The sequence below is a fragment of the Colletotrichum fructicola genome (assembly GCF_000319635.2).
Source record: "Colletotrichum fructicola Nara gc5 chromosome Unknown KSG_Nara_v1_contig01, whole genome shotgun sequence".
NCBI classification, from domain to species: Eukaryota; Fungi; Ascomycota; class Sordariomycetes; order Glomerellales; family Glomerellaceae; genus Colletotrichum; species Colletotrichum fructicola.
In genome coordinates this window covers 2,525,492-2,553,204 of record NW_027094051.1, presented here as the reverse complement: position 1 = coordinate 2,553,204, position 27,713 = coordinate 2,525,492, and the positions used below count along the sequence as shown (strand labels likewise).

At 53.3% G+C, this 27,713-nt stretch overlaps 11 protein-coding genes across 11 annotated transcripts; 6 read left to right on the top strand and 5 right to left on the bottom strand.

Annotated features, from left to right (window-relative positions):
* Positions 1-412: 412 nt before the first annotated feature.
* On the bottom strand, positions 413-1,482 carry CGGC5_v000739 (uncharacterized protein; the record flags this gene model as incomplete). The annotated part of the gene is made up of 2 exons (XM_032032110.1): positions 413-1,050; positions 1,110-1,482. The coding sequence occupies 2 exons, from the start codon at positions 1,480-1,482 to the stop codon at positions 413-415; spliced, it is 1,011 nt and encodes a 336-aa protein (XP_031888238.1).
* A 311-nt stretch (positions 1,483-1,793) lies between these two features.
* NOP14 (putative nucleolar complex protein 14) lies at positions 1,794-4,567 on the top strand (the record flags this gene model as incomplete). Its single annotated transcript, XM_032032111.1, has 2 exons — positions 1,794-2,093; positions 2,147-4,567. 2 exons carry the CDS (start codon positions 1,794-1,796, stop codon positions 4,565-4,567), a joined length of 2,721 nt encoding a protein of 906 aa, XP_031888234.1.
* A 1,256-nt stretch (positions 4,568-5,823) lies between these two features.
* Positions 5,824-6,840, top strand: gpatch11 (G patch domain-containing protein 11; the record flags this gene model as incomplete). The annotated part of the gene is made up of 1 exon (XM_032032112.1): positions 5,824-6,840. One exon carries the CDS (start codon positions 5,824-5,826, stop codon positions 6,838-6,840), a length of 1,017 nt encoding a protein of 338 aa, XP_031888235.1.
* Positions 6,841-7,010: 170 nt separating this feature from the next.
* Positions 7,011-9,557, bottom strand: CGGC5_v000736 (uncharacterized protein; the record flags this gene model as incomplete). The annotated part of the gene is made up of 3 exons (XM_066150710.1): positions 7,011-8,601; positions 8,685-8,707; positions 8,976-9,557. 3 exons carry the CDS (start codon positions 9,555-9,557, stop codon positions 7,011-7,013), a joined length of 2,196 nt encoding a protein of 731 aa, XP_066009663.1.
* A 310-nt stretch (positions 9,558-9,867) lies between these two features.
* On the top strand, positions 9,868-11,076 carry RCL1 (RNA 3'-terminal phosphate cyclase-like protein; the record flags this gene model as incomplete). Its single annotated transcript, XM_032032114.1, has 1 exon — positions 9,868-11,076. The coding sequence occupies one exon, from the start codon at positions 9,868-9,870 to the stop codon at positions 11,074-11,076; it is 1,209 nt and encodes a 402-aa protein (XP_031888233.1).
* Positions 11,077-12,782: 1,706 nt separating this feature from the next.
* FRS2 (Phenylalanine--tRNA ligase alpha subunit) lies at positions 12,783-14,439 on the top strand (the record flags this gene model as incomplete). The annotated part of the gene is made up of 3 exons (XM_032032115.1): positions 12,783-13,178; positions 13,237-14,255; positions 14,310-14,439. 3 exons carry the CDS (start codon positions 12,783-12,785, stop codon positions 14,437-14,439), a joined length of 1,545 nt encoding a protein of 514 aa, XP_031888241.1.
* Positions 14,440-15,751: 1,312 nt separating this feature from the next.
* On the top strand, positions 15,752-19,576 carry arg4 (Carbamoyl-phosphate synthase arginine-specific large chain; the record flags this gene model as incomplete). The annotated part of the gene is made up of 5 exons (XM_032032117.1): positions 15,752-16,091; positions 16,182-17,863; positions 17,916-17,940; positions 18,055-19,406; positions 19,469-19,576. 5 exons carry the CDS (start codon positions 15,752-15,754, stop codon positions 19,574-19,576), a joined length of 3,507 nt encoding a protein of 1,168 aa, XP_031888450.1.
* An 897-nt stretch (positions 19,577-20,473) lies between these two features.
* Positions 20,474-22,561, bottom strand: npl4 (Nuclear protein localization protein 4; the record flags this gene model as incomplete). Its single annotated transcript, XM_032032118.1, has 5 exons — positions 20,474-20,478; positions 20,609-20,720; positions 20,769-22,254; positions 22,306-22,430; positions 22,478-22,561. The coding sequence occupies 5 exons, from the start codon at positions 22,559-22,561 to the stop codon at positions 20,474-20,476; spliced, it is 1,812 nt and encodes a 603-aa protein (XP_031888449.1).
* Positions 22,562-23,369: 808 nt separating this feature from the next.
* On the bottom strand, positions 23,370-24,398 carry URA6 (Uridylate kinase; the record flags this gene model as incomplete). Its single annotated transcript, XM_032032119.1, has 2 exons — positions 23,370-24,031; positions 24,152-24,398. 2 exons carry the CDS (start codon positions 24,396-24,398, stop codon positions 23,370-23,372), a joined length of 909 nt encoding a protein of 302 aa, XP_031888448.1.
* Positions 24,399-25,000: 602 nt separating this feature from the next.
* On the top strand, positions 25,001-25,850 carry sec66 (Translocation protein sec66; the record flags this gene model as incomplete). The annotated part of the gene is made up of 3 exons (XM_032032120.1): positions 25,001-25,106; positions 25,205-25,515; positions 25,569-25,850. The coding sequence occupies 3 exons, from the start codon at positions 25,001-25,003 to the stop codon at positions 25,848-25,850; spliced, it is 699 nt and encodes a 232-aa protein (XP_031888447.1).
* A 442-nt stretch (positions 25,851-26,292) lies between these two features.
* CGGC5_v000729 (uncharacterized protein) lies at positions 26,293-26,868 on the bottom strand (the record flags this gene model as incomplete). The annotated part of the gene is made up of 2 exons (XM_032032121.1): positions 26,293-26,416; positions 26,540-26,868. The coding sequence occupies 2 exons, from the start codon at positions 26,866-26,868 to the stop codon at positions 26,293-26,295; spliced, it is 453 nt and encodes a 150-aa protein (XP_031888454.1).
* Positions 26,869-27,713: the final 845 nt, after the last annotated feature.

The window sequence follows — 27,713 nt, the reverse complement described above, 5'->3', positions numbered from 1 at the left end:
TCGAGACGCGTTGTCCAGTCCATGCCATTCTGGCGTGTGCGTAAACGACTTGCCATTGGATCTCCCACCTCGGAAGGGAATGAATTGCAAATGAGTTGCAATTATGCGCCCTCTTCCACGTGCTACAAAACCACAACAGGCCGTCGGCAATAAGATCTTGACGCGCTACCGGTCTCGGGGTACTCCCTGCTATCGGCCGCACCGGGCCGTGTTGAGTTGCAGGAATTTTCTTCTCCGAATCGCGTGCGCGTTCTCATGCCATCAGCAGCCTACTCAGTCGCCCCTGGTTCATTCTCCGATGCGCCGTGACAGGGTGTAAATCCATGGTAATGAGTGAGACCCTTGGGCAGAACATGTTTCGATGGATATTCCGCCCTTTTTTTTTTTTTTTTTTTTTTTTTTTTTTTTTTTTTCAGCTGGGGGAGTCGTGGCCTCTCTCAATTATGTCCTCTCTGTGGATAGGTCGTGTGCCATCATTGAAGACCATAGCTTCTCGATGTCGGCGTCTCAGACGTTGTTCTTCCGCCGAGTGCTCTCTGGTACGAGGCACCTGCTCTACGGATTGCTCTGCGGACTGTTGGCCTTCATCGCCCTCAGCATTTGACAAGGTCGACTGCAATGCTATTGTAAAGCCAGCAATGTTTGCATCCGGAGTGAGGTTGAAATTCGTTTTGGACGCCAACTTGCAGGCAACAATGGCCTTCGCGCCAGCGGTGGTGTGTGCAATCCTGGTAACGATGTCGACGATACGGTTGTTCTTGTGTTCCATGTAGTAGATGAAGTTCTCCTGAACCTCGGACTCGGTGTCTCCCCAAGGCTGCTTCGCCAGCCATTTCTCAACAAACTTGGCCTTCACCAGCATGTCGGCGCCGTACTTGGTAACCAGCTCGAGGACGAACATGAGGCAGAACCGTTCGGCCATGTCGCGCAGATAATACTCGTCCCAGTACTTGTCATCGAGCTTCGTGTGTTCCACGTCCTCCAAGCTGAGCTCAAGGGACCGCACGAGGGCCGTGTACGCTCTCCATGTGTGCAGTTTGGAGAGACCCTCTGCAAAGTCTATAAGTCAGTCAGCTCTTTCGCTCCGCAAACGCACGAAAGCTTCTCACCATTGGTCTGACCCGTCAAAGTCGCAAGAGCACGAAGGCTCCGCATACGAGTATCGTAGTCAGGCCGGGTAATGCCATAAAGCAGATATCGAACGGTGTCGGTGTCGTTCACTGCACGGTCGCAGAGGATCTTGATTGCGACATCCCGGATAGAGAAGTTGGGATGGCAGAGAAGTTTGTCAAGTGTTTCGAGACCAAGCGAGTCCTCTGTTTCCTGCGTAATGTACTGCGTTTTAGGAGGTGATGCCTTCACTTCATTCTCGTCGCGGATGTACGTCAGCATCTGGGTCATCATAGTGACCATGCCGAACGTAGCGACACCAATCCCCAGCAGGACGGTGCGCTCATCACGAATAAATGACATGAAAGTCATGTTGAAAATCTTCGAATACAAGGCTATTGAAACATTGTAAAGTAGCTTGTCGCAAGCACTTTTAGAAGAAGTGTTGGCGGAATTTAGGGTGAGATTTGGTTGGGGTTGCGTGGAAGCCGGCTGCTTTACTAGCTGACGATGGAAGCCGGGTGAGTGAAGCTCGCCGCTGGTTCTGCCATGCGCCACCGCCTTTAGTTCCCCACTATGATGATAAGATAAGGCACAGTCGCTCTCAAAAAACTTTTGGAAGATTAGTGCCTGCCATTCTCCAGTTGCGAAATTGACACCATTTTTGGGGAACACTCGACAAAATGGCCGGCTCGCAGCTCAAAAGGCTCAAGTCCTCCCTCAAGGAGCAGGGGATCATCGGACCGCAAAAGTCCAAAAAGCAAAAGCGCCAGATTGCACAGGAGGAGAAAGCGAAGAATGACAAGCGTCTGCAGAAGAGTGCGGCCCTGGGGCAAATCAGAGAGCAATTCAATCCGTTTGACCTCAAGCACAACCCAAGAGGACCCAAGTTCGATGTCACAAGCAACAGACCTCCCGCGGGAGCCGCTGCAAAGGGAATTAGCGGGCGTCCTGGAGCAGCAAAGTCCATTGGCGAGCAGAGGGTACGCAGAGTAGCTCATTGACCGCAGGAACAATCTGCTAATTGCAAACACAGCGCCGAGAGACTTTGCTCGTCGAGATGCAGAAGCGAAACAAGGTCGGAGGAATACTCGATCGTCGATTCGGTGAAAACGACCCAGCAATGGCCGAGGAGGAAAAGATGATTGAACGTTTCGCCCGGGAGAAGCAAAGGTCACACAAGAAGACTTCTCTTTTCGATCTTGAGGAGGCCGAGCCACTCACAGAACTGACCCACATGGGTCAATCGATCAGCCTGGACGACTCAGCACTCGCAGACGACTTTGACGAAGACGACCTCAACGGCTTCGAGAGCGATGATTCGGATATGCTGGCAAAGAGAATGAAGCGCGCTCGTGCCGGTGAATTGGGAGACGAGGATGCCGGCGACGACCAACCCGAGAGGAAAAAGTCAAAGAAGGAAGTCATGGAGGAAGTTATTGCGAAATCGAAGGCGTACAAGTATGAGCGTCAGGTTGCAAAGGACGAAGACGAAGATCTGCGTTTGCAGCTGGACAAGGAGTTGCCAAACCTTCAGGCTCTCCTGTTTGCCGGCGGCAAAAATGATACTGCGAAGTCGGATAACTCAGGGAGGTTGATTGCTGGCGTTGATAGGGCTACCTTCGACAAGGATTTTGACTTGCGCCTCAAGAAGCTCGTCCAGGATCGCAGAGCTGCGCCCGCCGAGCGAACAAAGACCGACGAAGAGAAGGCGGAAGAGGAATCCAAGAGGCTCAAGGAGCTTGAGGAGAAGCGTTTGAAGCGAATGAACGGAGAGCCCGTCTCTAGTGATGAAGAAGATGAAGATGAAGAAATGGAAGACGATCCTGCTGGGCAGCCAGATTTCGAGTTTATCACCGAAGAGGAGGACGAGGACTTTGGCCTTGGTAAGGGAATCAAGACTCGTCCAACCGCAACCGAACTCGGCTTCGACGATGAGGACGACTTTATCATCGACGACGACCTGGTTGCCAGTGGCTCGGATCTCGAACCCGTCAGCGAAGAGGAAGAAGAATCTGACGAGGAGAGTGACGGAGAGGGAGAGGCCGAGGATGACGAAGACGACGAATTTACCAAGGGCCTGCTCAATGAAGAAGAAGCCAAGAGCTCAATCTTTACAAGTGCGCCTACAGGCGACAAGATGGCTGTGGATGGCGAATTGCCATTCACGTTTCCATGCCCGCAAAGCTACGATGAGCTGCAGGCTCTTGTGCAGAAATACCCCAGCGACAAGATGCCTACCATCGTGCAGCGCATCAGAGCTCTTTACCATCCAAAGCTGGACAGCAGGCACAAGGAGAAGCTTGGAAACTTTGCCAAAGCACTTGTCGATCTGGTCGCCAGCGATCGCAGTGATGGTAGCCCGTCTTTCCAAGCAGTGGAGAGTGTCGTTCGACACATCCACTCATTAGCCAAGATGTTCCCCATCGAGATTGCCGTGCAGTACCGGTCTCATCTCGAGACAATCAGCCAAAAACGTCCTCTTGCTCTGCATATGGGAGACTTGACATTACTAGCTGCGATTGGGTCGACATTCCCAACTTCAGATCACTTCCACCAAGTCACGACACCTGCAATGCTCACTATCGGGCGCTACCTTGGCGGCAAGATCCCGCAGACCCTCAACGACTACGCTATTGGCACCTACCTCTCGACCTTGGCCGTGCAGTACCAGCAGTATTCCAAGCGTTACGTCCCCGAGGTCATGAGCTACTGCCTCAACACCCTTTCCGCCCTGGCTCCCACAGCCCCTCCGGCCACGGGAAGCTTCCCTATTCACCAGCCTGCGGACGGTATTCGCCTAGCAAATGCGAAGAAGATTGAGCTCCGTCAGCTCTCTCCAAAGGATTGTTCCGCCACTGGTGTATCCGGCAAGGAGGCTGAGTCTACGAAAGCCGCTTTGTTAAGCACCACCGTCCAGCTCCTGGGTGCCGCCGCTGACACATGGACTGGCAAGTCGGCTTTCTACGAGACCTTCCAGCCTGCCCTGAACCTCGTCGCGCATCTAAACAGCAAGGCCTGCCGTTCCAAGTTCCCCGAGGCCCTCGGCGAGCAAGTGGAGAAGTCCAAGGTCAAGCTGGACCGCATGCTTAAGATCGCTCAGCTCTCCCGTCGCCCGCTCGAGCTACACCACCACAAACCCCTTGCCATCAAGACCTTTATTCCCAAGTTCGAGGACTCCTTCGATCCGAACAAGCACTACGACCCCGACCGCGAGCGCGCCGAGATGGCCAAGCTCAAGGCGGAGCACAAGAAGGAGCGCAAGGGCGCCATGCGCGAGCTGCGCAAGGACGCCCAGTTCATGGCCCGCGAGAATCTCCGCGTCAAGAAGGCCAAGGACGAGGCATACGAGAAGAAGTACAAGAGGCTCGTGGCGGAGATCCAGAACGAGGAGGGCAGAGAGTCCAATGCTTACGAGAGGGAGAAGGCGGGCAGGAAGAGGGCGAGACACAGGTAGACATGTTCGTTGTCCGTCTGCTTGCTTGCGTAATTAAAAGTTTATACGTGCTTATCGGCATCTTATTTTCTCTTTGTATTGAATACCAGCATGAGGATGGGTTGGCGCCACTGTTTCTGGGCCGAGACGTCTGGATGGGAAGATGAAGACCGGAATAGAAAAGATTTCGAGGCAAACAGACGTATCTCAAAGCCTTTGTCCTAAGTTCGTGAGTCCGTTCGTATGGGAATCAAGTGTCTACACCTGTGGCCAAAAATCATGCTCTGTCCATATACCGCGTCAGCTTCAAGTAGACAGCTACATGCGCTCGAGGGAAATTGTCAGACCTGGTTCGCGCATCGAATTGGCTGAATATTCGTGTTTTCAGTATCATCAACAAACTTAGTAGAGGTGCTGCTTAGTTTGGTGCCTGGATTCGGGTCAGAATATCTTTATAAATTGCTGGAGAAACTTTGCCTACTGTCTGCAATACAACGTATTAGAACAGAACATAGCCTTACCTAGGTACTGGCAGGCGCCGCGAGTTGAGATATTCTCGAGCCCATTCGTGATCGGTCGATTTGTCACACTTGTTGGTCTCCGGTCACTTACACGGACAAACTCAGATAACAGAGTAGAGGGCGCTTGCAGCTAGAACAATATGAAATGACGTTTTTAGCTGAAATTCCTGAGGTTGAAATGTTATCCCTTTCGTTGCTTTGTTTCTTAGGTTTCGAAGTAACAATAGTGATGTATAAATCGCTGAGAGCATTTCTAAGTCTGAGTTTCCAAAGAAGGAATAGTGTTCAATTAGATTACACTAGCTCAAGAAATGAAAAAAATAACAACCCTCGGAGCATCACTTTTTTGTATCTCTGTACAAGGAGTTAGAGTTGAGCATCTCAAGTGCGTTGAGGTTGGCTTCGATCCATAGTGAGCTACTGACACCTGGTGGCAGCTGGTTCCAGCGCCGATTCCTCCACAATAAGCCCCAGGCATCTTTCCTGCATTCATTCAACTCAGCTTCCTTCCTCGCAACAACCAAAACACATCAATTTTAAATTGCTTCCGTGCGAGCTTTCTGAATGAGATAACACTGTACTCGGGCACCTCTAACATCATCTGACCTGGGTGTTGAAAGTGCGAGGTTGCGCCATCACACAAGCCGTCTCTCAGCCTCGAGTCAAATTTCCAGGTTACTTTTCTTTCTCACTTACATCTGCTCACGCATCCATAACACTGTGAACCGCCAGAGGTTTCTACATCCGCCCAGCGCCATGGATCCAAAACAGGCCACCGCCTCTGATGATGAAGACGACTACATGAACATGACCTTCGACGAGCCCCCGGCAACCTCATCACGGGGCGCAGAAACGTCGCTGCAACGCCGCCAGCGCCTCAAGCGCGAAGGCGAGATCAAAGGACGCGTCAAGTCGAAAGAAGAAATCGCCGCCGAGGAAGAAGCCACCCGCGAAAAAGCCCTCTCGCGCTCTATGCTCAATGACGCGGCTGCCAAGAAGAGCAAGGGTCTTGCGATGATGGCTAAGATGGGCTTCAAAGGCGGCGCGCTGGGTGCCGACGGCAACACCACTGCGAGGACAGAGCCGATTGCTGTGGAGATCAAGGACGGTCGCGGGGGTATCGGTATGGAGAGCGAAAGGAAGCGCAAGCTGCGTGAGGCGGCAGAGAGGTTCGAGGAAGAGGTCAAAGAGGGGAAGAGGGTCAAGATCGACCCGCTCGAGTACCGCGATCGCATCAGGCAGGAGAGGGAGACGGCGCGAGTCCAGAGTCAGGTCTTTGCGGCGCAGAGGATGGCAGAGAGGATGGCGGAGGAGAAGGAGCTGGGCGTCGGAGATGGGGAGATTGTGGAAGACGCGGAGCTGAAGGAGAGGAAGAAGAAGTTGGCAACGGGGGCCAAGTCGAGGCCGCTCAAGTCCATCAACGTGTTATGGCGCGGGCTGGTGAGGCATCGTGAGGAGAAAGAGAGGGATCGGAAGATGAAGCACGATTTGGAGCAGAGCTTGTCGCGGCTGCCGACGTACGAGGATGACCAGGAAGATGAGGACGACCGGATGGCGCTGGGAAAGAAGCAGACAGTTTACGTTACAGCGGAGGATCTCGATGAAGAGGATCCAGAGCTGGACGAATTCAACGAATTGGAGGAAGCAGAGAAGCTGCGGCGATTGGTGGAGTATCTGAGAAAGGAGCACAACTATTGCTTCTGGTGCAAGTACACATATCCGGACGCAGAGATGGAGGGATGTCCTGGATTGACAGAGGAAGATCACGACTAAGTGGCAAGGACGTGGTTGCTTGGACACGTTGAACGGTGCAGCGTCGTTATTCGTAACACAGACATGGCATTCGGAACGTCACTGCTACAAGATATGGTGGTGGAGTCATGATAGGTGTCATTATAAGTGTACAGATCTTAGTCTACATAATACAGAGAGGACTTTTGCCCCTAGGGCTTTTTGATGAGAATATCATACACGCCCATCTCTTCGGCCGTTTGTTCCATTAAACCTTCTGGAATGACACCCATTTCCTTGATGTATTTCGACTGAAGGTAATCGGACATCTCTTGCCCTCGCTGCTTCTGCGTCATCTCCTCGAGTGTCTTGGGCTCTCCGGGCTGTCGGGGCTGTGCCTCGACGAACGCGTCCATGTTGCGCTTGGCCAACCGCAGCTTCTGCCTAGCTGCTCCAGTATCGAATTTCAGACTAGTAGTTTCGAACAGCATCTCGAAAGTAAGCATCTCTGGTGGCGTCCAGTCGAAAACTACCTTCAGTGTCTGCAGGGCTACGACGATTCCAGGGTTGTCTTTCAATCGGCGGAAAGAGTGAAGAATTTTCCTTGCGAACTGACTGTCGAAACCTTCGGCCTTGAAGACGTGGGCAAAGCGAATAGTCTCCGCAAACACCTCTCGTGCGTTCTTTGTTTCCATGATGCGCATATCTCCGGTTACGCTGTGCAGTCTGTTGATTGCTAGCATCTTCCAGAGCGCCATGAAGGTGTACGGGTCGGGTTTCACTTGTCGCTCGTGGACGAGTACCTGATATACCTCCTTTGCTTCAGAGAGATCGCCCTTTTGGGAGAAAGACTCGATCAGCTGGTTCATCATAAAGGCGTCTGGGCTGATTTCTGCTTCTCTCGAGGCGTCCCACAACTCCTCCAGTTTGTTAAGCAGGCTTCGGAGACGGTAATTCTCGGCGAGCAAAGAGAAAGTCTCCAGCGTTGCCTTTGGGACCGCAGCGAGCTCGGCGTGGGAATCAGACACCTCCACGATGCGACCGGGCCCATCCATACTTGACAGTCGGCGGCGGTTCTTGACAAACTCGATGCGAGATTGGATCATCGACCACGCAAGGCTATCCGCCAATTGGAGGTTGTCGGCTCCTCCTGATCTTTGCCACGCGCCGATAAGGCCATTTATCTGGATACTAGCCGCCTCAATGCCTTTCGACTGCATGAACTGAAAGACGCTATATGCCCCATCCAGATCCCCTGCACCGATCAATCGTTTGAGCCATTTCCCAAAGAAAAACTTATTGCCGATCTTGGAGGGCAATACGTCTTGGTTCCTCACGTCGACCGTTCCTGAAAACATCATGTCGACGAAAACTTGCAGGGCTTGAACGGTCTGGTTTGTTGTCAAGAAAAATGAGATGACCAGATCGTAGTCTTCTAGCCCCATCGAAGGACCAAGCAGGTCTCTCATCCGTCGGTAGGTGTCCCACGCTTTCTGTCTTGACTCTTCTGCTGGATCTGCTGCGCAGCTTCTGATCAACGGCACCAGAATGCGGGGATCGAGTTGTCGTTCCAAGAGCTTATTGGCTGCGCGTTCTGCCTGGACAATATCGCCCTTTTGGCAGAACATGCGCACTCCGAGCTCCCAGAATTCCTGGAAGTTTTCTGCTCCGCTATCGCCCAACGTTGGCATACATCTCTTCCAACTCTCGATAGCCTTAGCATCCCATCCATCAACAAACATTGCTTCTATCGTCACCAGTTGCTGTGATGGACTGAGAGGAATCTGGGCCTCGCTCAAGTCTCTGGCCAACATCGAGAGGTAAGTCAGTCGGCCGGGATTCCTGGCTTCGTCCACCGACAAGATTTGCCAGAGTATGTCCCATACCTCATGGGGTACGCTAGCCCATGCTTTGGATAGAGTTGGCCTCGTCAAGCTGTAAAGCTTCCAGACTGTTTGTATCGTCTTCGCATCTGGCTCCTCTCCTCGTCGTATTTTATACGTGGCTCGTTTCAATGTAGTGTTAAATCGAGAAATGCGCTTTCGCTGGTTGAAGTTCCACGCGCTCTCGGGTATCTGTGGTATCGGATCGCTCTTTCTCTCCGACGGGTCTTTTTGTGTCGCCTCGTGGATCGTCCCTAATGTTGCGATTGGGTTCGAATCGTCGAATCCGCTTACATCAAATCCCTTCTCTTCCAGCTTTTTTTCCAGGCTCTTGATGTACAGGTCCATAGTCTCCGTCATCTCCTCTGGAGTATTCGCTCCTTCAAATTGTGCCTCAAAATCCTTCGCGATGGAATCGATGTCGTTGACTCCGAATGGGGCCAGGAGTCCGCCGTCTTGAAGACTTGACAGGGTCGACTTGATATTGGCTATCATGCTCTTCTTGAGGTCCTCCTCCAACGCTTTCGATCCGCTTAGAGAATCATTGTATGCATCTTCGCCCTGAAGGGCCTTGACCTTGCCTGCCGCATTCTTCTCAAAGAAGCGCCAGGTGGGCTCTCCCTTCTTTTTCTTTTGCGTCAACTCTTCTAGAAGTGCAGCTGCCGCGCTTTTTGGAGGTTCGTCGGAAGCAGATTCGGTCGTCGGCGGGTCGATATGCTGGGCATTTCGTCTCTGGATTCGGGAGCGGGCCAAGCGAGAGCTATGTCTGGTTGCCCATGATTGCGGGGTTGCAGCTGTCCCTAATGACGAGAGACAGGACTGGCAAATGAATGTGTTTCGACACGTAATGTCACGAAAGAGAGCTCTATGAGACATAAGGAGAGGCGAAGTTGGTCGACATTGAAAGAAATACGAAAGAGTTGAGTTTGGCGCAAAGGAAGCTCAAGGAAATGTAGTGAACGGGCTGGGTCAGATTTTTTGATGGACCCTGAACCCAGATGCGCGCTGCGCGGGATCGCCTTATCTTATCAAAAAGCCCACTGAAAGCTATACCGCCTGCCGTTCGCAATGCTCCCGGCCGCCACACCGTGGCAGAAAAAGATAATTTTCAGACTCGCTTTGCTCGGTCTACATAACTTTTTTTTCTCGGTCACTCGAGCATCGCTGGCCACGAAACACCGGCACGATGTCTTCCGCCCCGGAATGGCTGCGATTTACAGGACATCGGTCCTTTGCGCAACGATTAGTACTGTCCACCCTCACGGGACGACCCGTCAATATCTCCAAAATCCGCAGTTCGTCGCCGACACATCCAGGTCTTGCGCCGCATGAGGTTTCTTTCCTCCGACTCCTCGAAGCTGTTACCAATGGTAGCTCCGTGGAGATCTCATACACCGGTACCACGATCAGGTACAACCCCGGTCTGATCACCGGCACAATTGCTGGGTTTGGCGCATCCGAAGGCGACGTCATCGAGCACAGCTTGCCGGCAAACAACAAGCGCGGCGTCACATACTTCCTCCTGCCACTCTGCCTCCTTGCGCCCTTCTCCAAAGCCCACGTCAACGTCCGCTTTATGGGACCGGGTGTCATCACCTCTGCGACTGAGACCGGCGACATCTCTGTCGACTCCTTCCGCACAGCTATTCTACCTCTCTTCGGTCTATTTGGAATCCCACCGGCGCGAATTGAATTGAGGGTTCTGCAACGATCTTGCCCTGGAAAGGGTGGCAGAGGTGGTGGAGGTATTGTCGAGCTCCGATTCGCTAGCCAGGTCCGACTTCCGAAAACGCTTCATCTGAACCGAAATCCCGGCAAGATCAGGAGGATACGAGGTGTCGCATACTGCACAGGAGTTTCAGCGTCCAACAACAGCAGAATGATCCACTCCGCGAGAGAGGTCTTGAACGCATTGGTCTCAGACATCCACATTGCGGCTCAGTACGACCAGGCGCCGCTCATTGAGGCGGCTGATAAGTCCAAGACGCGGACAGGTATTGGATTTGGCTTGAGTTTGGTCGCCGAATCGAGCTCTGTTGGCGTCCTCTACTCGGCGGACGTTGTCGCGCCCCCAGTGGGTGGTGTCGTGCCTGAAGATATCGGAAAGAACTGTGCCTACCAGTTGCTGGAGAATATTGCACAGGGAGGATGTGTCAGCATGTCGTCTGCCAGCACGGTATTGACGATGATGGCCATGGGCTCCGAGGATGTGGGCAGATTGAGGATAGGGAAAGAGGTCATAGGTACGGAGGAGATGGTTGGCTTGGCCCGGGACTTGCGAACGTTTGGCGCAAGCAATTGGGGTTTGAGAGACGTGGACGACGACGATTCGGGTGACATTCTTGTTTCTGTAAAGGGCAGCGGTGTGGGTAATGTTGGTCGCAAGATTGCGTAAGATACCAAGGTGCACCGGCGCCATTTGAAGACCAGTCGGCATTAAGACTTTTGTGATACCCATTTGCACTATCTTTGATTCCTCTGATTGCGTTCTAGACGGGGCATTCTCCTCATCGCGGAGAGCCTAGTTAACGCAGCAGTATAACCCAAGGTTTGTAGTGAATGCCCTGCTGCTCCACGAAAGTCTGTCGTGGCGTTCCTAATCGTGTGAGAAATGTGAAATTCGCCGAGAACCCCATTCCCTGAAGTGAGCACGTCGAAGAGATGATTCCCGTTCAGCGAGCGAACCCAGCGAGAAGATCGACTGCTGTCTCGGCTCCTCTCTCCTTCATTGCTGGCCTCCACATCCCGGTTGGATCTTAGGGGCTGTAATTCTATGCTCTCAGTGCCCTCCTCTTCTAATCCGGGTGCATCCCTGTGTACGCCCCTTTCTTCGGCGTCGTGATCTTGAGTCGATGTTGCTGTGTTTTGTCCTCCTAACACTTGAGGCCAGAAAGGCTGTACAAGCGGTCGCAGCTTTTCTCGCTCAGAATGGACGGCTAGCATCAAACATTGGACAGCTAAGATGATGAGGTCCAGAGCCAAGAATGCGAGTTTCGAGGTTGGTGGCTTCTGTCCAATGAAGTCGACGATAACACCGCCATGAAGATAACCTCTGGCTGCCTCACCGGCAGTGGGTAAGGCTGAGAATATGTGCAGGAGAATGCATATGAGGTTCGGAACGAATACTGAAATGACCTGCGAGCGCGGGGCCTCCATCGTCAAGGGGTAGTCATGGGGCTTAGGCGTAAGCCAGTGATGTTGACCATATACGCGGACAGCGAAGCGAAATATCGAACACCTGGCGGTTGGGTTAGAATCTAGTCGATTGAAGCGAGAACACGAACTCCATACTCCATATAATACAGTGTGCAAAGTTCCGCGTATACCAGAGCATCGAGATTCCGCAGCAACTTGGTCATAAGGTCGAACTTTCTCGCAAGGCCAATGTTGATCTTCCGATGCTTGCGGCGTCGTCGCCTCTGGGCACCTCGTGTAATCGAGTCACCCGCCGGCAGCGACAGCTCTGGGGCCCCTCCACCATCCTCTTGACCATCTGGTGGAGGGATCGATCGGCCTGGGAGGGTATCGGGCGCAGCATCATCGACCATAGCTCTGGGGCCTCATTGGTGTCGAAGAAAATCGCTGCGGCGTTAGAAGAGGCGTCGCTTCACATACTCCAGCAACCGGAGAGAATGTGAGTTCGGGACTGTTGAATGTGCGGTCTCACGATGGAACATTCGTAGAGACCTCGGCGACCGTTGCAACTTGACGTTGTGAATAAGGGTGGCCGACCGTAGCTGCAGGGATGCCAAGAGTGACGCCACAGCTTAGGCAAGCTTCTAATGGAGGGATGATGCACAGACGCGCCTGCCGGTCCGAAGACCTCCATTCTTCCCCAGTAGCAGGCAGTCAGCTCCCGTAATCCTTGTGGGCCTGCCCGGGCGGCCTGGCTGTCAACTCCCGGAGATCGGTGGAACATAGATACGAGGACCCCTCCTTCCTATCTGGCGCAGGGTCCACACTCCCCTCCGATTTGATGGTCGAGCCAAATTTCTGCCAGTACTGCCCGCCCGGCTGCCCCTCTGACTCAACGGAGCGAACATCGTCAACCTTGGTGTCAATCAAGAACGGCTCAAAATCCCGACACCAACGACCCAAATCATGGCGACAGCAAGCAACGGTCCCTCTGGGGACCTCACATCCCAGATTCTTCTCGCTCTGTCCGTGAAGGAACCTGTCCTGTCCGCCGAGTACTTCCCGGAGTTCCAGTTCGCCGACCTGAAGGCGGCTCTCGACCGACTTGCCAGCCGTTCCATGGTAAAGTACGAGTCAATTGAGCGCGAAGAAGCAGTTCTCGAGGCCGAGGGCAAGCAGATTGCCGAACATGGCAGTCATGAGGCTCGTGTCTTCGAGGCGGTGCGCAAAGCTCTGGAGGGTCTGACGATCCAGGAGCTTGAGGCTGCTATTGGCGACAAGAATGTCACCAAGTTGGGTCAGGGCAAGGCCTTTAAGAACAAGTGGGTGAAGAAGGAGGCTACTGGAAAGCTTGTTGCGACTGTGAGTGTATTTTGTATCAAATTGTCCAAATCACCTGGCGCTAATAGTGCATTCACAGACTGAGTCGATCCAAGACGAGACCCAGGCCCAACTCAAGGAGATCCAGGAGAAGCACACCCATGACTCGAAGGTCATCACGGATTTGAAGAAGCGCAAGCTCATCAAGACCCAAAAGGTCATTACTTTCAAGATCCAGAAGGGACCGGAGTTCGCTCTCGAGATCAAGAAGGAGGAGACGGACCTTACGGCCGACATGATTGCCTCTGGCTCGTGGAAGACTGCCAACTTCAAGCCCTACAACTTCAAGGCCCTCGGTGCCGATCAAAATGCTGGTGCCCTTCACCCTCTGAACAAGGTCCGCCACGAGTTCAGACAAATCTTCTTTGAGATGGGATTCGAGGAGATGCCCACCAGCAAGTTCGTCGAGTCTGGCTTCTGGAACTTCGACGCTCTCTTCGTCCCCCAACAACATCCCGCAAGAGATCTTCAGGACACCTTCTATATTTCCGACCCCAAGGTTGCGGACAAGCCCGGCCCTGAGTCTGCGGACGACAAGAAGGACTACGAGACGTACTGGGAGAATGTTAAGCAGGTGCACCAAGATGGAAAGTTCGGCTCGATCGGATACCGCTATCCCTGGGCTGCGGATGAGGCTCAGAGATTGGTTCTCCGTACTCACACGACCGCCATCTCTACGGCTGTACTTCACCAGCTGGCTGCCAAGAAGGGACCTGAATGCAGGCCTCCTCCGGCCCGCTACTTCTCCATTGACAGAGTCTTCCGTAACGAGAGCGTGGATGCCACACATTTGGCCGAGTTCCACCAGGTTGAGGGTGTTATCGCTGACTACGGCCTGACTCTGGGTGGTCTGATGGAGTTCATGGAGATCTTCTTCAACAAGATGGGCATCACTGACATCAAGTTCAAGCCTGCCTACAACCCTTACACAGAGCCCAGCATGGAGATTTTCTCCTTCCACAAGGGCTTGAACAAGCTCGTCGAGATTGGTAACAGCGGTATGTTCAGACCAGAGATGCTGGAGGCGATGGGTCTGCCCAAGGACATGAGAGTATATGGGTAAGTTGATCCAATTCTGCGTTAATCATGATACTTGCTGACGACGAGAACTAGCTGGGGACTCTCTCTGGAGAGACCGACAATGATCAAATACGGCATTTCAAACATTCGTGAGCTGCTTGGCCACAAGGTGGATTTGAACTTCATCGAGAGGAACCCGGCGGTGAGATTAGAGAAGAGCTAGACATGAACGGCATGGGAAGTTAGAAAAAAAATAGGGACACGACTTACACGAGATGAGCTTGGGCTGGCATTTGTTGGCGAATGGGATACCACATTTTGAAGAGTCATTGGCAACTGCTGGATGAATCATTCTCACCGGGACACCGATGGAACCCGCGAGTCGTGGACCACGGCTAGCTGTTTTCGTGAAGACTATATGAAGTGTCAACCAGGGTGTTGGTTGATCCTTATGAGGGATCGAAGCTCCCCTCATCGCTCTCATCGGCGCCAGCACCGTTTTTGGCGTCCTCCGGCTTCTCCGTCGGCATTACTTGCGCTGGTTCGGCGCATTGGTATTGGCCAATGGCTGTAAGGATGGGGAAATTCAGAACTCCCCAGCATTGAATGGCGGGGCACATGCCAGATATGGCGGGGCTTGACCAGACGTCAGATCGCAGCACGAAAGCTCAGACAGGGAAAGGTGCGTGCAAACGTTTGGCAGTTGTGTGAAATTGCTGCAATAGATCAGCGTTGAGTCACAGTTTCTGTCGTTTTGGGAGCTGTAGCTGGAGCACAGGGAGACAGGAGGTCCGCTTGTATTGCTCACATGCTCAGCCTGATGTGTGACGGGTGACTGTGCCGTGCATCTTTGCTGTCTGAGATGGAAACAATGCGGCATATTGTCTGCCCAAGCTCAGCCCGCTGCGTACACCGAGAAGGACGCAGCAACCGGGCAAGACGATGCAAACAATGCGCAATGGAGGGGCAGCCGTTAGGTCAATTAAATGCTGCAGTGAAGGTTTCGACAGTTGAGAACCCCCGTAAAACTCTGTTACAGCTGCATTGGCAGAATTTTTCGCCTATCTGAGGGGAAGGACAGCCTCTGTGGACGAGGGACGAGGGTTTTGTCACTGCGGTGACACTGGCGGAGGCTGCGATAACGGCCACCAAGTGGTCCCTGGTCTGCAGACGGGGCCCTGAGGAAAAGGGCCGCCTGAAATATTACCCCAGTTAGCGCGTTGGACGGTTGTTGGGCACCCCCGATCGGCCATTCAACAACACAGAGAAAAATTTCCTTATCTTATCTGGTGTGAGTATTCGGACCCGGACCGCCTTTTTTGCTGAAGAGGAAGACCTGACCTACCTACGGTTCTACTTCAGTGTCCCTCCCCCCACAACCTTAACGAAGCTCAGGAAGAAGAGTCACAAACTCTCCAAAGCGGCGGCTATATTCTTCTGCTCTCTCGGTCCTAAACCATTCAATTGGCCCTGACCTTGAGGCTTCACTCTCTTCCTACCGGTCTTTGTCGCATTGGCTTGTTAAGACCTTGAAAATGCCGTCGGCCATGTCAAACACTTTGGCAGGCCGCGCCCCGGCCGTCCTCCGACATGGTCGGCGAGTCCCTACAGCTCTGGCCGGTCGCAACTTCACTCTTGCCGCCGCCAATGCCTCCGCCAGAGCTTCTCTTCAGACCAGCAGCGCGAAGTTGCTTCAGAAGCGCCTGTTTACTGCCAGCGCGCTCCGTCCCAGCGCTGCTCAAACTGCGCCGAACCCAAAGGCTTATCTCGAGAGCGGCGTGATCAAGCCCCACGTCGGCGTCGACGTTAAGAAGGTCTTGGTCATTGGCAGCGGTGGTCTCGCCATTGGCCAGGCTGGCGAGTTTGACTACTCAGGTTCGTTTCCTCGACCATTCTCGAGTCTCGAGTGCCAAGAATGAGTCACAATGAATGAGAGGACCCGACTAACATGGAGTCATCGTGAAGGATCGCAAGCTCTGAAGGCTCTCAAGGAGGCCGGCGTCAAGTCAGTCCTCATCAACCCCAACATCGCTACCATTCAGACCAACCACTCGCTCGCCGACGAGGTCTACTACCTTCCCGTCACGCCGGAATACGTGTCGTACGTTATCGAGAAGGAGAAGCCCGATGGTGTCTTCCTTTCCTTCGGCGGTCAGACCGCCCTGAACCTCGGTGTCCAAATGCAGCGCGCGGGTCTCTGGGAGAAGTACGGCGTCAAGGTTCTTGGAACCAGCGTCAGGACTCTCGAGGTCTCTGAGGACCGTGACTTGTTTGCCCGCGCTCTTGAGGAGATCGATATTCCCATCGCCAAGTCCATTGCCGTTGGCACCGTCGAGGAGGCTCTCGATGCCGCTAACAAGGTCGGATACCCTATTATCGTCCGTGCCGCCTACGCCCTTGGTGGTCTTGGTTCTGGTTTCGCGAACAACGAGGAGGAGCTGCGCAACATGGCCGCCAGGTCGCTCACACTCTCTCCCCAGATCTTGGTTGAGAAGTCCCTCAAGGGCTGGAAGGAGCTTGAGTACGAAGTCGTCCGTGATGCGAACAACAACTGCATTACTGTCTGTAACATGGAGAACTTCGACCCCTTGGGTATTCACACTGGAGACAGTATCGTCGTTGCCCCTAGTCAGACCCTGAGCGATGAGGAGTACCACATGCTCCGATCCGCCGCCATCAAGATTGTCCGCCATCTTGGTGTCGTGGGAGAGTGTAACGTTCAGTACGCTCTCCAGCCCGACGGCCTCGACTACCGTGTCATTGAGGTCAACGCTCGTCTTTCTCGTTCTTCTGCTTTGGCCTCCAAGGCTACTGGATACCCTCTTGCTTATACCGCTGCGAAGATCGGTCTTGGCCACAGCCTCCCCGAGCTTCCTAATGCCGTTACCAAGACCACGACTGCCAACTTCGAGCCCTCTCTTGACTACATTGTCACCAAGATGCCTCGCTGGGATCTTTCCAAGTTCCAGCACGTTAAGCGTGATATCGGAAGTGCCATGAAGTCTGTTGGTGAAGTTATGGCTATCGGACGTACTTTCGAGGAGTCTTTCCAAAAGGCTATTCGCCAGGTCGACCCCAAGTTTGTCGGATTCCAGGGTGACAAGTTCGACGACCTTGACTTCGAGCTTCAGAACCCTACTGATCGCCGCTGGCTCGCCGTCGGCCAGGCCATGCTCCACGAGAACTATTCCGTCGAGAAGGTCCACGAGCTCACCAAGATCGACAAGTGGTTCCTGTACAAGCTGCAGAACCTGGTCGACTGCACCCGCGAGATGGAGCAGGCTGGTGGCCTTGAGGCTCTCAAGAAGGACCAGATCCTGAAGGCCAAGAAGCTTGGTTTCTCTGACCGTCAGATCGCCAACTCCGTTGGCAGCACCGAGGACAAGGTTCGCGAGGCTCGTCTTGGATTCGGCATCCGCCCCTGGGTCAAGAAGATCGACACTCTTGCCGCCGAGTTCCCTGCTGACACCAACTACCTGTACACCACCTACAACGCCTCTTCCCACGATGTTACCTTCGATGACAAGGGAATCATCATTCTTGGCAGCGGTGTCTACCGCATTGGTAGCTCTGTTGAGTTCGATTGGTGCGCTGTCGGTGCTACCCAGGCCCTCCGCGAGATGGGCAACAAGACTGTCATGATCAACGTAAGTGCCCGATACCTCCACATAAACAGTCCGAATACTTACAAGCCGAAAGTACAACCCGGAGACCTACTCTACAGGTATGTGCCTACACATCGTTCGTTAATTATTGAGATCCCCGAGCCCACGATCGGCATTTGGACTCTGACTTACACGACATGGCCCAATTTTAAACATGCGCTAACCGTTTTCAGACTTTGACACCGCCGACAAGTTGTACTTCGAGGAGCTCAGCTACGAGCGTGTCATGGATATCTACGAACTCGAGAGCGCTTCTGGTGTCGTTGTATCCGTTGGCGGTCAGCTTCCGCAAAATATTTCCCTTAGGCTTCAAGAGACTGGCGGCGCAAATGTTTTGGGAACTGACCCCAAGGACATTGACAAGGCCGAGGACAGACAGAAGTTCTCCGAGATCCTCGACAGCATCGGTGTTGACCAGCCCGCCTGGAAGGAGCTTACCTCCGTCGAGGATGCCCAGGCCTTCGCCGAGCAGGTCGGCTACCCTGTCCTGGTCCGTCCCAGTTACGTCCTTTCTGGTGCTGCCATGACTGTCATCCGCAGCCAGGAGGACCTGAAGGAGAAGCTCGAGGCTGCTTCTAACGTCTCCCCTGACCACCCCGTCGTCATCACCAAATTCATCGAGGGCGCTCAGGAAATCGACGTTGACGGTGTTGCATCTAAGGGCGAGCTCATTATCCACGCCGTCAGTGAGCACGTCGAGCAGGCTGGTGTCCATTCTGGTGACGCCACCCTCGTCCTGCCCCCTGCCAGCCTGGATCAAACCACCATGGATCGCTGCAAGGAAATTGCCCAGAAGGTTGCCAAGGCCTGGAGCATCACTGGTCCCTTCAACATGCAAATCATCAAGGCTGATGACCCCGAGGGAGGCGAGCCTGCACTCAAGGTCATCGAGTGCAACCTCCGTGCTTCTCGTTCGTTCCCCTTCGTCAGCAAGGTCCTTGGCACCAACTTCATCGACATCGCCACCAAGGCTCTCGTTGGCCAGCAGGTTCCTGAGCCCCAGGATCCCATGGCCGTCAAGCGCGACTACCTTGCCACCAAGGTTCCCCAGTTCTCCTGGACTCGTCTGGCTGGCGCTGACCCCTTCCTCGGCGTCGAGATGGCCTCTACCGGTGAGATTGCTTGCTTCGGCAAGGACCTCGTCGAGGCCTACTGGACTTCCCTCCAGTCCACCATGAACTTCCGCATGCCCGAGCCTGGTGAGGGTCTGCTCTTCGGCGGTGAGCTCAACAAGGACTGGCTCATCACTGTTGTCAACTACCTCCAGCCTCTCGGCTACAAGCTGTACGCCGCCGACAACGAGGTCAAGCAGTTCATCGAGTCCAACGCCAAGGGCAACGTCGCCGTTGATGTTATTGAGTTCCCCAAGGAGGACAAGCGCGCCCTCCGTGAGGTCTTCCAGAAGTACGACATCCGCGGTGTCTTCAACCTTGCCCAGGCCCGTGGCAAGACCATCATGGACGTCGACTACGTCATGCGCCGTAACGCCGTCGACTTTGGCGTTCCCCTGTTCATGGAGCCCAAGGTAGGCTTAATTCCACGAACAATACACCCCAGCTATGAAGCAAATGCTAACGACGGTGACAGACTGCTATGCTGTTCGCTCAGTGCATGAGCGAGAAGCTTCCCCGCAAGGAGGGCATTCCCTCTGAGGTCCGCCGCTGGTCTGACTTCCTCGGCGGCAAGCCGTTGTAAATATAGAAGAGGAGTTTAAAAGGGAAGATGAAAAAACCAAAAGCTGCGAACCCCCTCTCTCTGTTTCATTTTCAAAAGGAGTTAATGGCTAGCCGGAAACTACTCGTCTTTTTTTACTGGCGATGGTGTGATATCGGAGGGGGGATACGAAAAAACAAATCCTGATTTAGGGGTCAACAAAAAGACTTGATTTTTGTTGTAGATAGCCTGGAGTATTTAGGGCGGAATCAAAAGTTGAAAAAAGACTCAGGATACCATTATGACCATGTTGTGCGTGCAGAGCAAGAGGCGTAAACAGTGAATACGCTGACACAGAGACGACAGAGACGACTATCAGACCAGGAAAACATTTGCCTGCAGCAGTAGTAATCATCATAGCAGTTCGTGATGGCCTGCTACTTTCGCAATCCGCCCGGTTATGATTTCTATTATGGGCTAGGTGATCTGCCGACGAGGTGACAGTATAGAAGCAGGAGGCACTGGTTAACCATAGTTAGTAGCGAAGTTGCAAAAGGGATACAACCACCATGCGCAAGACAACAATATTCACCACTGTTCCACGGAATTCCGCGAGAAGACGGCTTCACTGATACTGCATCTATTTTGGAATATCTGTTGTTCAGAGGCGCAGCCATCTTATCGCCTCCGTGAACTGCTACTAATGCCACCCTGATGCCGATATGCTACCTCGACCCCCAAACACCGTACCGAACAAACAAACCTGGCCCTCAAAATGAGCAGCCAGACCACCCGCAAACCCTATCCCTTCGGCAAATGGACACCCAGGACTCCTGGAAGATCGTGTTGATACACCACGGTCATTGACGCGTAACTGGCAACCAATCCTAGGAAAATAGACCAAAGGTATGTAAATTTACCCCGGTGGGCGGCGCTCGTTCAGCCTGAAGGCAGCAAATCGTTTAGCCAGCGGTTCTTCCGTGGTACCAGGGGGTCGCGGATAAGCAGTAGCATCAATTGAATTGGAATTGGAATGGCCCCCGGACTCCCGTGGGCGCTTGGGGATTCGCTCACCAGTCGATTGCAGAATCGCCTGCAAAGTCTGCCAGCCAGGGGTAGATCGTAGCTGATATGTGTCGGCAAGATCGTGCTGCGACGCAACTCGGCAGAGTAGTGACTCTTCATCCTACGCAGCTGTCAGTAAATGCTCTGAAAGTACAAGGTGCCCACAAACCTTTGACAAGATATCCATCTGGTGGATGAAGCACAGTAGATGAAAGTTGGACATTTCAAGGCCACCTTCAGCTGGCTTCTGACCTCCCGAAAACTTGAGGATTCTGGCGACTGCTGAGTGTTCCTGGCTCTCACCCATGTACTCACGGTTCTCGATAGGGAAACCGAGCTGTGTGAAGGTCGGCTTGGACTCATCCGGAAAGCCGTGCGTCAGTGTCACAAAGAGATACTCAACCGGGAAAGACGGCTTGGCGTTCTCCTGGACATTGGCTCCGTACTCGTTGATTCTGCGATAGAAGACCTCCGGAATGTATCTTGTGCGACTGACGGATCCATCATCCTCTTCCTCTTCGCGAACAAGCATAACGTTGGGATCGGCCGAGGGCTCAATAATGTCGGCGCGCACCATCTCAACGGCGTCGTTGGACGCTTGATACGAAGAAATGGAAATCTCGCCCGACTCGTTGCCCGAAATGATGCAGGTGACGAAGTTAGAACCGAATCTGCCGCTGTCGCTCCACTTGGTGGGCTTCGGGTGCTGGGCCTGCAAACGTGAAATGAAACAGATTTCTTGGGAAGACAAGAAGTAAGAATCCGCGTGCCTCTTGCACACCACCGATCCGTCACCAGCGCCCGCATCCAGAAGGTCTGTCCAAATGACGCCAATCTTTTGCAGACCGCACAGTCTTGCGACATCGTCAATATCCTTCTGATTTTCCCAGCCGTTTAGGGAGATTCCGTCAAGTTCGTCCACTTGAGGTGGCTCGTAGATGGCCTCCACAACTGCCTTGATACCAAGTGGCACGACTTCGTACTCGGTATACCTGCCGTACATGTAACCCAGTCGCTGGCCTCCTGTCTTTCTCCAAGCGTCAATGAAACTATCGATGATGTTGGGCGACGAAAACTCGACGTGATCGACCATGCGGAATGGCTGGGGTTGAAGAGTAATGGCGCTAGGCTGGCACTTGGTGCAGATGCCCTCGGGCCACAGCGGATGGCCGGATGGACAGTCGCGCTTTACTCTGAAGTATGGCTCCACCAGAGGAGGAATGAAGGAGCTACCCAGCTCGGGTTTGTTCGTGGCGGAGTTGATCTTTCGTAGGTGCGAGTGGAATGACAAGTACTTGATCTTCTTCTCCTCCAGATACTTGGCGTTGAATGGGTCCAAGGGCATGCAGTAATCACACATGCCCTTCTCGCCGTGGCGGCACATCTTGTCGCGCTTTCTCGGAATCTTGCCATCCTTCTTGTCCAAGCGGTCGTCGAGAGGGTGCTGCTTAACGACTTCCCAGGGGTTTTTGATCTTTTCGGAGGGTGAAGTCACCGGAGGAGGATCGATCGGGAGGTCTTCGGTGGGGAGGATGGGCTTTCCGTTGAGACGGTTCGAGGACGCGAGTGGATGAGACGTTGGCTGGGCGCCATTGGTGGCGCCATTTGAGAGACTGTCCTGGTGCTGGTAGTTGATAAAGATGAGGTCGCCGTGCCTGCCTGTGTCAGAATATGATCTCGAGCTTGAATATTATGCATGGGCCTACTTCAGTCCAATCTGTCCAATCTTGAAGTTCGTAATATCAACGAGCTTCTTAGCATCGCCGCCGGTGGGGGCGTTAGAAAGAGTGATGGTGCTGGGGTCGACCGTCTTTGGAAGGTTCGGAAGCAGCTAGAAGAGTTAGATCAGTATTCGGTAGCTTGTTTAAGACATCATACCTGACGTCCAAGCTCGCCGAAGGTCTCGTCCTTGTCGATGGTCAGGCGGCTCATGCCATCGGGCCCTCGGAGTCTGAGAAGCATCTTGGGCGAGGGATGCGAAACCGTGCAGGGTTGTGTGAGATCTCAGATCGGGAGAGGTACGGAGAAGAAAAGGCAGGAAATATATAATGCAGAATCTCTCTAGCAAGAGCCCATTCCTTTGCTACTTGCCGTTTTGTGTGGTCTTGAGCTCAGGGAAGGAGGTGTGGTCAAGGGAAGCTTGTGGAAAGTTGCCCGAGGTAGCTTTTGCTTAGTGGGATGTGCAGAGAGAGAGCTCTTGGACTTGATGTCCCACTGATGAAGTGGTGGAACGAACCGCCAACAGCGTCATCAAAGGTGGTGCCTTACAGTGGGTCCGGCAAAACGACGGAGGTGGGGGGCACACCTCTCAGATTCAGTGTGCTGCAGACCTTGCCCCTTGGTAGAGCTTGTTCACCGCACCCAGCAGGGGTGGTTAGTTGGCGGTTCCACGTCCATTCGATAGGTACGGCTTAAGCTCCCCATACCTAGGTACTTGCGTACCTTACGAAGCACTGAAAGCTCAAGCATTCTTACGTTACGTCTAAACGGTCGCGCCTCAAATGATGAATAGAAGGATAATGAAATAATATAAACCACTTGTATGGCTATAGCCCTTTGACAAGTCTAGGATAATTCTATTAACACAAAACCTACAAAGTAACTATCTTACTCTCAACGCATTGTATTGTAGCCTTTCCATCAGCCCCTTTGCAGATGCTGTCCAAGTGGACGAGTCTACTGCTCCTCAGCACCATGACCAAAAGGAATGACAGCCGATGGGAAATTCAACCATTTATCCACGTTCAAGTCTGCTCTGGGCATCTCGAGTTTAAATTCCAAGCCTCTTGAACAGCTCTGAGCGAGTCTTGGAGTAGACATCCGCCGGCGGGGGCGTCGCATCGAGCTTCACAACGCGACCCTCTTTGGCAAAGTAATCAACGACAGGCATCGACGTCTCGACAAATGTGCGGAAGCGCTTGCGGATGCTCTCAGCGTTGTCGTCGGCGCGTCCACTCGTCTTGCCGCGCTCCAGCAAGCGTCCCTCCATGACATCCTCAGGGCAATCGTAGAAGAGAACAAGCTTCGCGGGGCACACGGCCTCCTCGAACTTGACGGCCTGGTCCATCTTGCGCGGGAAGCCGTCGATGAGGAATCGCTTGTTGCCGGTGGTCTTGATGGTCTCCGTCATGGCGTTCTCGAGCAGCTGCACAGTGACCTCCATCGGGACGATCAGACCGTCCTTGATGTAGTCCTTGATCAGCTGGCCAAATTGCGAGCCGGGACGGTCCTGCTCGGCGCGGAGGAGGTCGCCGGCAGAAAGATGAGTGAAGCCGTAGTCGGAGACGAGTCTGGCACATTGGGTGCCCTTGCCGGCGCCGGGACCGCCAAGGACGAAGAGGACGGTTACTTCATCGGGGGAGAAGGTAGGTGTGGACTTTATCGGGGAGGGCAGCTGCTTGGAAGCTTCGGGGGCGGGGAGGGATGCCATTTCTGAAAGGTGAGTCTATTAGTTGAGTTCCTCGTAGATTGACGAGACTTGAGAAGGGGTAGGTTTTGGTGTATGCAGATGTGGACAGGTAAGCTGCATAAGAACAAAGGGCGTCCACTCACCGGCTCTTTGGTCAACGAGGAGCTTGTAAGCGCCGCTTCCTGCAATGACGACAGCAAGGAAAGGCCAGAACTTGACACCAGATGGCTTCTTGGGGGGCTCAGAAGAATAGAAACGACGCGCCGGGAGTCGCTGTAGTTGGAATCGAGGAGTAAAAGCACGAGAAGCAGAAGAACGAGACGAGAAAGAGCGAGAAGAGAACTGCTCAAAGAGCGAGGTTCTGAGAACCTTAGGAGTTGAGGATAGCATGATGATTATAGCTGCACGGCACAACTAGAAAAAAAGGAGACCAAGCAACGCGAGTGAGAAGAAAGAGCAATTGAGCAATGCAGCCACACTTGCCATGCTTGGACCAACAAGAGGTACCCTTGTCCCCTGTGCCACCTTGCGACTAGACTAGGGTCAATGATTTCCACGCTGCTTTACCATGTGCTTCCGTCGAGTCAAGAAGACATTCAAGCTCGAGCATAACAGCTTTGGAATAGTAAAACATCAAGGGGGATGTTTGGTAATTCTAAGCCTTTTTCTACATGTTAAACTAACTGAGTGTTTATATACTCTCCCTAAGTATTTTTTTTTTGTCGATTTGCTCTGCAAGGTGACATGGATGGTCCGCATCCCGTCGTCCAGTAAAAGCAGCGGGTCATCTTTGACCCTGGGTGGGCAGCCAAAAAAGTGTCCATTGCGACCAAGCTGTCATATTGTAATTGGACACGCTGCATCAACGGAATCTCTAGGCCAGAGAGCATCCGCCTTCAGACACCACCAATTTCTTTGTCCCTCGTTCGACCTCTTCACTTTTCTACCACGATCCTTACGAGCGCACGATTTTCGCAACAGCAGCAGCAGTCATGTTCGAAATAGACTGGTTGGGCCTAGTGCTCCCCTTCGCCTACCTCTTGGTCCTCGGCGGCGTTTTCATGACCTTCTCCAAGATCTACAGACAACGGAAAGCGAGTATGTGTCTTCCACGCCCCTCCACCCGCGGTTCCGCGATGCGCGCGACCGCACAATACGGAAACATGACTGCTGACTTATTGTTTTCTCACTTTTAGCCCAAAGCGCCAATCTCGCTCCTTGGTTCCCCGAACATTTGCAGCGCAACCTCTACCTGTCCCTCCTGCACATCGGATCCCCCGAGGAGGGCCAGGAGAAGGCGAAGACCCCCAAGATCCCCGACAGCGTCATCCGTGCCGCGCTTCTCCGCCGCGCAGTTGAGGACATCCACCGTCTCGTTCAGATCCGTTCCGCCAAGCAGGCCTGCAGCACGTTGCTGCAGCGGGGAAGCGTCGGCGATGACTTGTGGCAGCGTTTCCAGCGCGCCGAGAAGGAAATGGAGGACGAGCTCCGCGACGTCGTGATGGAGGTCCGTATACCAGGTTCAGCGCGCGCAGACATCGTATGACTAACTCGACTTAGGCCAACGCTCTTGCCCCCAACTGGGGTCAGTCCATCTTCCAGTCCGCCAACGAGATCGCCGCGAACACCATTGTGCGCAACCGCCTCGAGGAGGTCGCCAACACCGTCGACCAGGAGAAGGAGTGGTGGGAGAAGCGCAGGGCGAACATTCAGACCGAGTTCATGAAGGAGCTTGATGAGTCCGAGAAGAACTCAACTGCCCCACCCAGTGTCGACGGTGATGCCGTTCTTGTTGACTCAACCACTAGCACGCCCTCCAAGAAGAAGAAGGGCAAGAAATAAATACTACGCGTATTCTCCTCCTCCATCCAACTCTAATATCTGTGGCTTGGGCGGACTCAAAGGTCCTGTCTCGCATCACACCCTTCGTCACTAGATACCTCATTACCCACCACCGTGTATGATACAACAAATGGCGAGGATCAAAGCATACAACGGCTGGCTGGTTGCGTTCGGCGTTCAGGGTTGCACGGGAGTTGTACTGGGCATCATAAATTATTTGGGGGTCTATAAATATATCGGTTGTCGTTGCTCTTTTACCAGATCAAACCGGTGGTTGCCCATTGGTGGGGTCTATCTCTATTGTCATGTACCCATCCGTCTCCAACGCCTAAATGTGCTATATGATTGATGATATCAACGCAGTGCCATGCAGGAAAAAGCAACAAAAGACTTCAAAGCACAACGCATCCCCAGCTCTAAGCAGATCTGGTTCACGGTAAATCTATGAGTACCACGGCATCTTTCTCCTCATAGCCTCATCATCCTCTGCTAGTCTCGCCTGCCGCGCCTCCTCCATGATTTGCTCCTCAGTCTTGATGCGTATGCGAATTGGCGTATCGCAGCCTCTGTTGTGGTAAAACGTTGATCAGCACTTGTTCCCCGAGTAAGGGCGGGGGCGAGGAGGGGGTGTAGTCGACGTTCGGGGGTCTTAGTAGACGACCTCCCGAGTGTAGTCGAATTCGACGTACCTAAGACCGATAAACTTTCCAATCTTTCTTCTCTTCTCCTCAAGCGTGAGACCGGACTTCCATGTGATAGGACAGGGGTACGATGCCGACCAGGGCGAGGGAGTCTTCTGGTGGTAGAAGCGGGCAAGGTCGTCCAACTGGGCCTCAGTCAAGAGCCAGAAGTTGAGCAGTGTCGCGGGAAATTCTGGGTGGACAGCTCCCGTCGACATCTGGACGAGAGGAACCAAAGGCAGACGCATCTGGCGCATCTTTTCCTGGAACCCGGCGTTGCGTCCAGCTCGACGGTTGCCAATGCCTCCGTTGGTTGTGTGGTGGTGTCTGGTTGCCATAGTGGCTTTTGTTTTGGCGCGTGATTCCTCTACTTTTTCTGGTCTCTCCCCTCTCCCAAAAGACCTGTTCAGCACGATGTACTGGGCTTTCCTCTCAAAGGACTTATTTTCTCGTAGAAGTTGACGTATCAATGAGTCAAGTTTTGGGGAGGTTGTCGTCGAGAAATGAAGAGGTGTTTCGGCTTGAAAGATATTCAACGAGATTCAAGATGAGATCAAAATATGGAGGCGTCTCGGTGATGAGGATCTTCGTGGGAACAGACTGGCGTATTTCAGCTTGGATACGGTTCCTCTAGGAGAGTATTCTTAGATGGGCAGAGGCTTCGGTGGGAGTGTTCTAAGACCTGCACAGGAAGGAGAAAGAACGTTTGGAATCAGAGCAGAATAAACGGTGAGTGTTCTATGGGTATCGAAGGCTTGAATTAGAAAGATGAGATCGAGATATCGATAGACTGTTTATCGTTAACGACTAGAGCGAGACTCTCTGCTTCTTGTATGGGAGGGATTCCAAGCCCACGCTCCCCCACCACCCGTCCCGCCGTTCTTCGTTTCTTTGACCGAACAAATCTGCTTTGCGAGACAAAACAAATAACCCCAAAGAGACGATATCGAAAAGAGGGAGGGCAGAAAAAAAAAAGTGTCAAGCACAAAAACTGGAGATCCAGGCCCTCCCGTCTCTCGTTTCGTTGAAGGCGAAGCCAGCGACCCGAGCGACTGGGACCCGAACATAGGCTGCGGCAGGACTAATACGTCAGGAGAGACAAGATTGCTTTGTCCCGTCGGCGGCCAGAGGCCGTCCATACTGTGTAAATCAGGCCAAAGGGGGCGCGCCGCCCCCGAACTCA